The sequence below is a fragment of the Arvicanthis niloticus genome, chromosome 6 (assembly GCF_011762505.2).
Source record: "Arvicanthis niloticus isolate mArvNil1 chromosome 6, mArvNil1.pat.X, whole genome shotgun sequence".
NCBI lineage: Eukaryota > Metazoa > Chordata > Mammalia > Rodentia > Muridae > Arvicanthis > Arvicanthis niloticus.
The window spans coordinates 54,429,241-54,441,833 of NC_047663.1; the positions used below are offsets into that span (position 1 = coordinate 54,429,241).

The 12,593-nt window shown below is 45.9% G+C and overlaps 1 protein-coding gene across 1 annotated transcript in view; it reads right to left on the minus strand.

Moving 5' to 3' along the window:
* Nucleotides 1–872: 872 nt before the first annotated feature.
* Nucleotides 873–12,593, minus strand: part of Myh13 (myosin heavy chain 13) — a 51,135-nt gene continuing 39,414 nt past the window's right edge. Inside the window, exons 30-41 of the mRNA XM_034504816.2 lie at nt 11,902–12,098; nt 10,885–11,068; nt 9,705–9,870; nt 8,954–9,078; nt 7,438–7,746; nt 7,153–7,356; nt 5,117–5,242; nt 4,677–4,847; nt 3,220–3,324; nt 3,027–3,122; nt 1,399–1,533; nt 873–972 (exon numbers count right to left, since the gene is read on the minus strand). Coding sequence (XP_034360707.1) covers nt 958–972; nt 1,399–1,533; nt 3,027–3,122; nt 3,220–3,324; nt 4,677–4,847; nt 5,117–5,242; nt 7,153–7,356; nt 7,438–7,746; nt 8,954–9,078; nt 9,705–9,870; nt 10,885–11,068; nt 11,902–12,098 — 1,833 coding nt within the window. The 3' untranslated portion in view covers nt 873–957. The remainder of the gene's footprint in view (nt 973–1,398; nt 1,534–3,026; nt 3,123–3,219; nt 3,325–4,676; nt 4,848–5,116; nt 5,243–7,152; nt 7,357–7,437; nt 7,747–8,953; nt 9,079–9,704; nt 9,871–10,884; nt 11,069–11,901; nt 12,099–12,593) is intronic.

Sequence of the window (12,593 nt, forward strand, 5' to 3'; positions counted from 1 at the left end):
CTCTTTTAATGTTATCCATCATATCTTTTGAGACAAGGTCTTCCATTGAACATGGAGGACACCAGTTGGCTAGAGGGTAGATGAAGTGACTAATAAGCTCCAGGGATCCTTCTGTCTCTGCCTCTCAGCACTGGGTTACAGGTGCATGCTACTCCTCTCAGGCATGTGCATGAGTGCTGAATCTGAACTTGGTCATCAGGCGTGCTCAGCAAGCACATTACCCACTAAGCTGTCTCCCTAGCCCTGGCCACCATTATTTTAAACAACAGATTTCTAAAATTCATTCATCCAGCACAGACATTCAGACAAGGGATGTCTCCATATCTTGGATATTGTGACTAAGTCTAGGGGAAACAAAAGTGCAATTTCATTGTCAAGCTCCTGATTTCAGAAGACTACAGGGCAATACCACAGCACTTCTTTGATTTGCTGTGGAACCTTCATGCTGCTTTCCATGATGGCCGGACCTACTCACTTTTCCCAGCAACGGTGCACTAGGGTTTCTGTATCTCTCTCTTGTCACCAACCCTTGTTAGCTTTCATCTTTCTGGGGAAGAGCTATTTTAACAGGCCTCAGGTATGGGCTGACACAGGGTCTTTGGTTTTCTTTTGTATGTAGTGCTGAGGATGGAAATTAGAGTCTCGAATATATCAGGCAAATGCTCTCCCACTGAGCCACACCCCCAGCCTAGTCTTTATTTTAAAGTGTTTGTAGAAACTGAAAGTTCACCTGGCAACAGGCTGGGTTTCCACCTTTTCTACTCGAGGCAAGGAGCAAACTTTTCCCCATTTTTAACTTTCTTTCCATTTACAACAAAGCAGGCAAGAATCTGAAACTCAACCCCACAATAACAAACACAGCGGAGCTTGGATGCTGAGGATGCAGGAGGGTTTATTTTTCCCAGTCTCCCTCTGTTCTCCCGGAGGTAGCCCATGGCAACGAGCCTCAGGAGAGCCTCATTCTTCCATCTTCTGTGGGAGAAAAGAAATTGTACACAGGAAATGAGTCAAACTCCATGGGAGGCCCAGCATCCCCTTCAAGGAGTGCAGATGCAAAGTCTGGAACTTCAGAAAAATGACATTAAGGAATGGATTTGTCTCCCTTTGCATTGACAAAGCAACCTGATAAGCTGCTAGGGACAGGACAAGTCAATCTGAAAAGCAAGGGCTTCCTGGACTGCATCTCTATCAACAGGGAGACAGGGGATAACATGCCTGTCCCCCTGTCCCTCTTGCAAGAGCCTGGTACACAAGAGTCTATGCTAAAATGGCGTAAGTGGGTGTTTGACCAGTGGCAAGGATGAAGGCACCAAAAGCCATCCTCCGAACTCTCCTCAGTTGGTCTGTCCGTCCTTAGGCATGATGACCTGTCAGGAAGTCTCGGGCGTCTGCTTTTACCTGGCCTCCCACATCGCGGCTCTTGGCCCTTAGCTTGTTGACTTGAGACTCAGCAATGTCTGCCCTCTCCTCAGCCTCCTCTAGCTCATGCTGGACCCTCCGGCACCTGGACAGCTGTGTGTTGGCTTGCTCCTCCTGCATGGAAAGAAGATGGAGGCTATACAGTTGTGGAACCTCTCTGTAACTCGGGTTCTGGGGAGTTGGGGGAACCAGGAAAATGTGAGCCGAAGCTCCACTGACAGCGGTAAGGGAAGATGAGCTGAGTTCTCTTGAGAGTGATGAAAGTGTCCTGCTCACAGCTGGGGTGTTATGCTAACTAGGGGCTCTTTGCAAGCACTTCTTGTTCTTCTCCCAAGGCTCATCACATGGCCCCCTGGACTCCCTCTCTGCAATAGCTCTCCCATGCAACCCACACAACCCAGAGATGACCTAGGTCCAGAATACTCTCAAGGCACCTGAAGGCATCAGACCATTGGTCCAAGTCCATTCTGTTTTATGTTTGTAATAATTGCCATGTATCTGGGACAGACTATTACATGATTCTGTCTTGTCCTGATGGAACTCTACTAATCTGATGTGCACAATCCCCCTACTACTGGTTCTGGTGTTCTTATTTGAGGTAGCTGACCAGGCTCCTGAGAAGGGAAGGAAAAGGGCAAAGGGAGAGGCCATACACCAGTCATTTCTTCCTTCAAACACTGGTCTTGAGGCAGTACTACAGCCCCAAAGCCAAGACACTGCAGAAAAGGCTCTGTTCTAGAGGACCCTTTTACTTTGGAGACTTAATTAACATATTAGCTATAAAATCGGAGAAATCCTTGAAGACACCTAATTTAACCTTATTAGGCTGACATTTTTCTTTTCATTTAATTTTAAAGACAGGCTATCTCCATGCAGGGCAGGCTGGTCTCAGACTGCACTGTCTCCATTTTTTGGTGTGCTAGAGATCACAGGCTAGTGTCACTGCACAATTTATTTTCTGTAAAGAGAGAAGCTACTTCTCATCTTGGCCTTGGAATTTTGCTATTTGTAGCCCTCAGACCCAATGCCCTGGAAGACATCTTTCAAAGCACTGGTTTTGTCCCATCTCCTGTTTTTCCTGTTGGTTTTACCTGTTTGATCAGGGGGCAGTTAGTTAAACAGGGATGGAAGAGGAGTGTGAGGGTGTTGCTGAGGAAGGCTGGGGGTGGGGTGGGGGACCAGGAAAGTAAAGTGTGGTGGGATGATAAGATGAAGGGTTTCAGAGCAGGAAGACAGGAACCAGTGCCAATAGGTGGTCTAGTCTGGTCCGGTTAGAGAAAGCTGGGATGCTGCAAGATCATCAGAGTGAGCTAAGATGCTTTGTGATAGATAGAATAAACCAGGATTGGTTTGGATAAAGAGATTTAGGTTGGGGAAGGAGGTGGTTGGGAGAAGTTGGGGAGTTATGAGGGTACAGAAAATTTGAAGGTAGAGAAGATTCCAAACTATAGACCAAGGGAACAGGACGGACAGATATTTCTGTGTGCCATCTGCAGGTGCCAAGTCAGACCTGGGGCTCTCTGACTAATTCTACTCAGTGGCTCCTACCCAGGCTTCATGAGGACACCCCAATGGGGGACAAGGTACACAGGGACTCTTGTACTCACAGCCTCCTCTGCCTGCCTCTTGTAGGACTTCACTTTGGCCTGCAGCTTGTCGACCAGGTCCTGGAGCCGGAGGATGTTCTTGCGGTCCTCCTCGGCCTATAAATAGAGCACCACCAGCAGAGCCCTACAGCCCCCGGCTCCCTGGAGTGGGATGTGCTCACGCAGCGATGCCAGAGAGTCTGGAGCTTGCTACCTGGTAAGTCATCTCTTTGACTTTGCGCTCATATTTGTGGGCCCCCTTCAGAGCTTCGGCCCCTCTCTTCTGCTCAGCATCCAGCTCACTTTCCAGCTCCCGCACCTGTGTGGGGTAAAGAGTATACCCCAGGAGTGAGGTCAAGGCTACTAGCTTTCTCTCACAGACTCACACGCTAGTCATCCTAAGGCGACCTCAAGACGCATTACATCAACTTTGAAAGCTCCCAGGGAGAACAGGCTTCCTTAAGGCTCTATGTCAAACAAAGCCCCTTCTTTTTTTTTATCAGGTCTTGTAACTTTCCACTTCCAGGCTTGCTCTCCAGGCCTCTGTAAGTTTTACTGGACTTGTGAGACTGAGCAGCTGGGATTGGAGGACACTCAAAGTGTCTATATTAGGGTAAGATGACTGCAGGCTCCTGACCAAGCTAGGAAAACCCATAAGGTATCATGGGACTTAGTCCTTCCCTTCAGGAAAGGCTCCAAGAGGATGGGCCTAAGCTCCTCCTCATGGAAAAGGAAGGAAAAAGTATTTTTTATTTGGAGCAGAAGGGCAAAAAATTAAAAACCTTTGCATATGTAAAAGGAATCATGTGCCTAGCAGCAGCCATGTTCTGGGGAGGCTCAGATAAGGAACAATTGTACCAGGGACTTCCAGCTGGGAAAATTCTCTCCTCTTTCCTTTTCCTCCTCCTCCTCCTCCTCTTCCTCATCCTCCTCCTTGCCCACTCTTCCATTTTCTCCTTTCTTGGGACAAAAGGGATATTCTAATAACCAGCCCCATGCAGCCCTTCTCTGAAATGTCAATTGTTTATGCAGCCCATTTCAAAAATGTTTGAAATAATCCAACACAGATCTGAAGGGGAAAAAAATCAGGAGCCAAGGGAGCAGAACAATGATGAGGAGTGTAAATGAGTAACTGAAATACACCCAGAAAGCGAGCACGGGACTTCTGGCATTGGGGAGACGAAGATACGCCCATCAAACTCCTTTGCAGATGGAGTGGGATGTACCCCACAACTGCAGTTCCATAAAGAGATTAGAAAAGCTGGAAAAAGAGTAATCTGAGATGAAGAGACAGAGCAGCAGGAGCTCTGCAAACAAAGCTTGATCAGAGCTAGAAACCACGCCCGCGCGGGGAATTTCATGGTCATAGAGCATCTTCCCTGTGTATGTGTATAACCATGAATCTACATGGGCAAGAAGTGAGCATCAAAAGATGTTCTCTTTGCTGAGTGTATTGGTGCACACTGTTAATCCCAGCACTGGGATGACAGAGGTAGGTAGATCTCCATGAGTTAGAGGCCAGCCTGATCTACATTGTGAGTTCTACACAATAAAACCCCGAGGAGGCGAGGGGAGACTTTCCCACCACTTGAATCTAAATTTCTGGTTCATGGCTCTACCCAAGATGGCTGAAACAAGGCCACATGGAAAGTGCCTTCTCAAATCACCCACCCTGGCCTCCAGTTTCTGGATCTGCTTCTTGCCGCCCTTCAGCGCCAGCTGCTCAGCCTCATCCAGACGGTGCTGCAGGTCCTTCACCGTCTGCTCCAGGTTCTTCTTCATTCGCTCCAGGTGGGCGCTGGTGTCCTGTTCCTTCTTCAGCTCCTCTGCCATCATGGCGGCCTGGGTCAGTTCACAGGACACATCAGTGGGATACCCACCCAGTGCCACCCAGAGCACACAGACGATGCTGTAATCTTGAGCATAGTGCTGACCCTCTGTTCCCAGTCATCATGTTCTACTTTGTCTCTCCAGTGACCCTATTTCTCCCAACATCTCTCCAGGAAGGCACTGGGTGTGCTCAGAAGAGATGAAACCCCCCTGCCATGCCCTGGGTCTGAAGTCCCCTTTCCTCATCTCCCACTGCCATCTCTGCAGAAAGTGATGCTTACGTCAGTGATGGCCTTCTTAGCCTTCTCTTCTGCGTTTCTGGACTCCTGGATGGAGTTCTCTACCTCTGCCTGGCACTGAGCCAAGTCTGCCTCTAGTTTTTTCTTGGTATTTATCAGGCTCGTGTTCTATGAGAAAAAATTAGATCTGAGGGTGAAGGTTTCATATTGGCACTTAAAACAATGAGGAGGGAGGGCAGTGGGCGGGGAGGGAACTGAATCACAGTCTTGATCACTTCTTATCTTCCACACGAGTGCACTGGTGGGGACAATATCATTCCTGACTGAACAGAAAGTTTTGAAACAGTGCCAAGAGCTGTCCATCAGAAAATTGGGTAAGTGATAAAGGGAGAATTTCAAACATTTGAGGATGGATAGATTATTCAGTAAAAGGCATGGGAACAAGAACATGATTGATAGACACATCTATGCAAAATGAAAAATATTTCTACTGATTAAAATAGGCCATGCATGGAATTGAAACGGGAACAGTGATGACAAACTAGAAAACATTATCTCTCTATGAAAAACAGTCTCGTCCTTATATAAATAAGATGTATTAGTAAGGAAAAGGGGCAAAGAGAATAAGGCAGAAACACATAAGAAATATGACAGACACTCAAGTGAGGAAACGATCTACCTCATCGTTAGTAAAAAAACAAAAAAAAACAAAAAAACTAATGATAGTAATAATAGTAAACAACCAATGGTGTCTCCTTCAGCAATAAAGTTGGTGAAGATTTAACAGGTAGAGGCTTTTAGAATTTGTAGAAGAGTTCTCACATGGCAGTAGATGGAAATAAACTTGGGACAGAATTGTTAAGACGTAATTTATGTGGGTTATACATAAAGGTTATATATAAATGTCCTTACTGTTTTAGTCCTGAAATTTATATTCTTCCAGAAATATTGACAATATTAACACAAATGAATGCAAAAATTTAGTCATTAGAGACAATGTTAATTAGTCTTTATAAGAGTAAAGAATTCTATTGGTAACAATTTGAAAGAGCCAGCCACAGAGGATTGATTACAGTCATAATATTCAACTTTCATAGCCTGCTTTTTAAAAAACTGTTGAAACCCACAGCTCTGAAAACTAATTTAAGAGTTAGAAATATATTCCGGACACATTGTCAAATGAAAGGAAGACGTTGCAAAAGGTAAGTTTTACAAAAGCATAAAATTTATGTAATTCACAAAGATCTAAGAGTGAGAAATCCTAATGCATTGAGCAGTTGGTTTTCCTTCTGTTTGTTTATGCTTTGTATGATTTAGATCGAATATCTTTAAATTTTGTATGAAATTAATAAAAATAGGGTGAGGGGGAAGGAGGGGAATTCCTAGTGTCCTAAGATTTCAGCTTAAATTATGGGTTGAGCATTCATTCTCATTTGAACTCCTGAAATTCAGGTAAGATCCCAAATCTAAAACCTTGAGCAGCAGCAACATGGTACCAAAGTGCAAACTTCTACATCCAACCTCATGCGATGAGCCATAGTCAAAATCATCTTCAGGGTGTGTGTATAAAGAAATGAGTTTCAGGTTCAGGCTTGTCCTCAACCTCCACTATCTCTCGTTATGCCTATGCAAATATTCACACATGCAAATCATCCCAAATCGGAAACACTCTGGCCCCCCAAGTAAACCTGCCATGTGTATTTTGGATAAGGGTTTTGTAAGCTGCATTTCTTCTACGAATCCTTCTCTGCTTCCTTGCTCCAATTCCACACCATACAGCGTGCACGATCTTTCATCTTTCCTTCTGATCAGAGCTCAATGCTCTATCAATTAAGAGTCAAAGTTTTTCTGGCTTGGTCTTGGCTGCTAGTCTAGGAGTCGGGGGCTCCTTACCAAGGCACCTGGGCTCTATCTGTGCCACACCACACTTTGCTGTTTCTGCCCCCGCCCCTGCCCTCACGGATGATGAGGTTGGGGGTGTGCAGTGTAGTGGAGGAGTTACCTGGGGAGAGGAAGCATCTGGCTGAGCCACTACCCTATCTGTCCCAGGGTGGATCTGAGTTGACGAGGCAGCGTACCTGGGAATGGAGCAGCTGAACACGGTCACTAGAGTCCAGCAGCTCCTGCTCTGACAGCCGTCGGGTCCGCTCTGTCTGTTCCAGAGCCACCTTCATTTCCTCCAGCTCCTCCTGCAGAAGGCCATTCCTGCGCTCCACAATGGCCAGCTGCTCCTTGAGGTCCTCGTTGCTTCTCTGGGCATCGTCCAGGTGCAGCTGGGAATCCTTTAAGGAAAACCAGGAGTGATGGCAGAGCTTCAGGGTGAACCATGAGCCCATAGGTCTGCCAAACTGGCTGGTGCTCACCTTAAGCTGGCCTTGGACCGTGCGCAAGTGTTTCTGGGTCTCCGCCACCTGGCGGTTGGCATGGCTCAGCTGAATCTCCATCTCATTGAGATCGCCCTCCATCTTCTTCTTCAGCCTCAGGGCGTCATTGCGGCTTCGAATTTCTGCATCTAACACACTTTGCATGGCCTCCACCGCACGCTGGCTGTTTCTTTTTATTTGTTCGATTTCCTCATCCTTTTCTGTGACCTTTCGGTCAAGCTCAGATTTTACCTGGCTTAACTCTAGCTGGACGCGCAAGATCTTGCTCTCCTCGTGTTCCAGGGAACCCTAAGAACAAAGGAGCAACAGGGATTTTGTGAATAACACTGTATCCTTCCTTCTTTCCTTCCTTCCCTCCTTCCCTCCCTCCCTCCCTCCCTCCCTCCCTCCCTCCCTCCTTCCTTCCTTCCTTCTTTCTTTCCTTCTTCCCTTCCTCCTCCCTCCCTCCCTTTCCCCCCTCTCTCTTTTGAGATAGGGTCATGTGGTCCAGGCTAGCCTGAAACTCACTATGTAACACGGGCTGTTTTTGAGAGCTTGTTTGGAGGTTCTAGCAGGGGAGAGCAGCTACTTATATACCCTTGACCAAAGACCGGTCCTCCTCTTTTGGGGGAAGCTATCCTCTTTGACTGAGCAGGCAGCTTTGGAAGGGATCCACATGGAGCCATGAGGGAAGAAGGGGATACCTGTCTAGCCAGCCAGATCAGCTGCAATCAACCCTAGTATTCAATGGGTGACAGATGTGTCAGTCAGATTGCCCTCACATCCAACACAAGCTGTTCTTAAACTCACGATCCTTCTGGATGTTGGGATTACAGGTGTGGGCCATTGTACCTGGGCATCACCTTCAATGAGCATTCTCTTTCAAACTATGCTAATGTGGCATTGTGATGCTCACATAGAGAACATATTTGATGGGCTAGTGGATGTCCCCAAGAGTAGAGAAAGTCAGACCAAAACTTTGAATCTTCTATTAAATAATCTTATGTCTTAAAAGCATCAGAGCATCATTCAATCTGGTAAATTTTTTTTTTTTTTTAATAAATGGTGTATTTAATAGTGACTATAATTCAGGAGCTGATCTAGTCTCTGTAGGTTCAGGACAACTGCTCTCTTATCCCGCATGAACCAAATTCCAGAAACATCTCAGCTGCCTGCTTGTTCTGTATAGACCCCTACTGATTATGACTCTGGGTCTATTTTGATGACACAGGATTCCTGGCAGCCAAAGATTCTGTATGACTCTGTATGAAACTCAACAGTCTCTCAGGATGCTTGGTGACTGACAATTTCTTTCTTGAGAGGGACATATTGAGGACATTATGAACACATTTATTCTCAAAGGGGAACATAGGATAAATGACAGCAGGGGATAAATGACCCAGGGCTGATTGGCTGCTCTTCCCAGTGGGGACTCCAAGCCTCTGGCTGGAAGGGCTCCACGTGGGTGGATGGGTGCTCTTTCCAGTTCCTATCTGATTGCAGACAAGCCACTTGCCTCCACCTCTTCTAAGGCAGCCTGGAGATCAGACTTCTCCTGCTCCACTTGCTTCTTTGTCTTTTCCACTTCCTGGAGGTTTTTGCCCATCTCTGCAATCTGCTCAGTTAAGTCAGAAATCTCCTCTGCAAAAGACAGGCTTGATTTGGGATTTCAAAAGGCTCCAGCTCACAGCATAGGTGTGTGCCAGACAAGTCAGAGGATGGCAGTTCATTCATGGCATTTACAGAGGAAAGAATAGAAGAAGCTGTTCTGATGAAGTGGAGACACAGACACAGAAGTCTTGCCTCACCTGAACTATGTAGAGAATGAACAACAAGAAGAGAATTCTTTATGACCTTAAGTATACCATGAAGGACCAGAAAACTCAGACTCTGAGTCTTTCAGAATCAGCAAAGACTTAGGGAAACATGGATGTTGTCTAATTTTATCAGTCAGAAGTCTGAAGTCATTAAGAGCTTTAGTAACAGGCTCAAGGATGCAAGGTCACTTGAAGACTAGAATCCCTGAAGTCTCTTGTATTGTAAGAGCAGCAGGCTTAGCAGCTCATTAGGTAGCTCCAATCCTCAAAATAAGAATCAGGGGCCATTACACCTATCATGAAGAGGGTTTAAGCCTTAGGGAACACTAGGAAATTTGAGGTTTTATGAATGAGAATGCCATGGGAAGGAGGAAGCTGTGCCTAGTAGGGGCTGGAGTTGGCAGGAGAAGGGAGGGCAGTATAACCCGGCTGTGCTCGGAGGGAGCTCACCTTGCAGGTTTTTATTCTCACGTCTCAGTGTCTCTAACTGATCCACCACCTCCTCATAGGCATTCCTCATCTTGAAGATTTCAGTACTGAGAGACCTGGACTCCTTCTGGGCAGCTTCCAGCTCCGCTTGGCTTTCATCCAGTTTTTGCTTCCACTCTGCAAGGACCTGCAATGAGGGGATGGGGAACCTGGGAAACAGAAGAGCCTGGGGGGACTTGGGAGAGACCATCCAAATACAAGCTGTGAGCAGTGCCAAGGCTTCACCCTCTCATCCTTGAGGACCAACAGAAGAAGGCTGGCTCTACTCTAGACCAGGGACTCCAAACTCAGATGTCCCTACAGGTGCCCTGCTGAGTTCTTAAATATAACACAGGCTGAGTATTACTGATCTGACAGGTAATTTTCTCAGATTTCAGAATATCCGGAGAATTCGTGTAGACATGGGAGACCTTAGAGATGGGACCCAAGCTCCATACAAAATGTACTTCTGTTTCATTTCCAACATTATGGTCATAAGAAATGTGATGTAGTACCTTGAGCATGCTTGTGTGTATGGAGCTGTATGTGAGCATATGATGTACATGTGTGTGTTTACATGTACAATATGTTTGTGAGGGAGAATTTGTATCTGCATGTAGGTGCAAGCATGCCATGATGTGCGTGCAAAGGTCAGAGGACAACCCTGGATGTCAGTCTTCACCTTCCACCTTGAAGGAAGATGCTGAGTCTGCTGGACTAGCTGGCCTGTGGGATTTCCCTGTCTTTGCCTCCCATCCTCTGTTAGGAGTGCTGTGTATTTGGCTGAGAATCTGAACTCAGGTTCTCATGCTTGAGTTTGTTTTTTACCCAGTGAGCCATTTCCACAGCTAGGCATGTCCATGCTTTAACTACCACTCATCACATGAAATTGGACATGGAATGTTTTTCCCTTTGTAGCATCATGGTGCTCAAACATCTCAGACTTGGAGTGTGGGTTAAAGATATTCAGTCTACCTGACAAGCTCATCAGACTCTGAATTAGCTTTGATTAAAATTTCCCTGGGAGAAACCATTAGAGAAGTAAAGAAACTCCCTGAATCTTCCAGCCAGGAATTGAGGATCTGGTTGTGTGCATCTTAGAATGCATGTGTGAAAGACTACTGCCGAGATCACCATGTCCATGAAGCAGTTGGGGAAAGACCTTGTCGAAGTTTCTTTGCTTCTTGTCCAGGGTGGTGCAGGCTGTGTTAGCCCTCTCCAAGTCCAGCATCAGGTCATCCACTTCTCCCTGAAGCCTCTGCTTAGTTTTCTCCAGAGAGGCACACTTGGAGTTGGATGCCTCCGTGTTTTCCTCTGCCTCCTGGAGCCTCTGGGCCAGCTTTTTCCTAGGAGGACCAGATGTTGTTATTGTCACAGCAGAGTGGGATATTTTAGCAAGTAATTATCACATTGAAGGAGAATGGACAGTCTAGAAAAGGCTACTGAGATCTGACATGTGCGTGTGTGTGTATGTGTGGGGGGATCCTGTGTAGTCACGTGCACATAATGATGTGCCCTGAACAACATAACCAATGGTGGTCCAATAAGACTATGAGAGAAGTAAAAAAAAAAAAAAAAAATCCCTGTCACCTAGCAACACTCTAACTATTGTAGCAAGGCTACTGTTCAGCTGATCATTGGAAAGTCTAGCACAGGCAACACTGTATAGGTGCTAAGTACTTTATACTTCAAACAGCCGTGTCACTGGGTTATGTATTGTCTGTGCTACACTTTTTGTTCTGCTTATGAAAGAGGAGTTTACTATAAAGTGCCATGCTTTGTTAGGTCAGTAGCAATTTATATAAGTCAGGAATACTGAGTTTCCTGATTCCATCAAGAGACCATATGGAGGACTGGCTTTCATACCGTCGAGATTTGAGAACTTACTCTTAAGGATTCTCATGATAAAATCTCTAATGACACATTTCTCAGAACACACCCCCCATTGTCTCGCTGCATATCTATATTACTAGAATAATTCTGAAATGCTTAGTGGCAAAGTTGGTCTTTGATCAGTCACCAGTTGATCTGAGTGGAAGGACAGTTCCTAGGACAGTGGGAATACTCTCTGAAATCTTTAAAAACTACAGAGGAAAGAGAGATTCTCTCTAGGTAGTGGGGACTGCCCTTCTGGACCTTTTTCTAGGGCCTTTTCTCCCATGGGGAACTTGGGTCATACTTGGCCTCCTCCAGCTCCTCCGTGCGCTGGATGGCATCCGTCTCATATTTGGTCCTCCACTGGGCCACCTCGCTGTTGGCCTTGGACAGCGCCCTCTGCAGCTCAGCCTTGCCTTCCTGCTCCTCCTCGTACTGTTCCCTCAGCAGGTCACAGTCATGGCGGGAGGACTGCAGGGCATGGGCCAGCGCATTCTTTGCCTGGGGATTACAATGGTAACCAATTGCAAATCCACATGAGCCTCTTCCTAGTGAAGATATAAATCATTTTCCTCAATTTGAAACATTTCTGTGTTGCTTCACAGATTTTGTCCTATCAGCATACCTAGTATTTGATTTTTGAAAATTCTCTCCATGATTATATTTACTTTTATAAGAAATTATTATACCATAGTAAAGAGAAAGCTATTAATATTTAGCCAGCCATGGTACCACATATCTCTAATCTCAGTACTTAGGAAGCTGAGGCAGGAGGATGGTGAATTCAAGGGCAGTCTGAGCCACATGGTGAGGTCTAAGTCATAGTAAAATCCTCCCTTAATGCTCTCCCAAGTTCCCATAAGAAATATTAGAAATTTATACAACAGACATAAAGCAACATCATCAGCACCTGTTTAGACAGTTTGCATGTTGTAGGTCTGTGCTTGAAGCTTGCCCTCTGTTTCTTAATTAACTGCTGAAAACCTGCTGTCTACA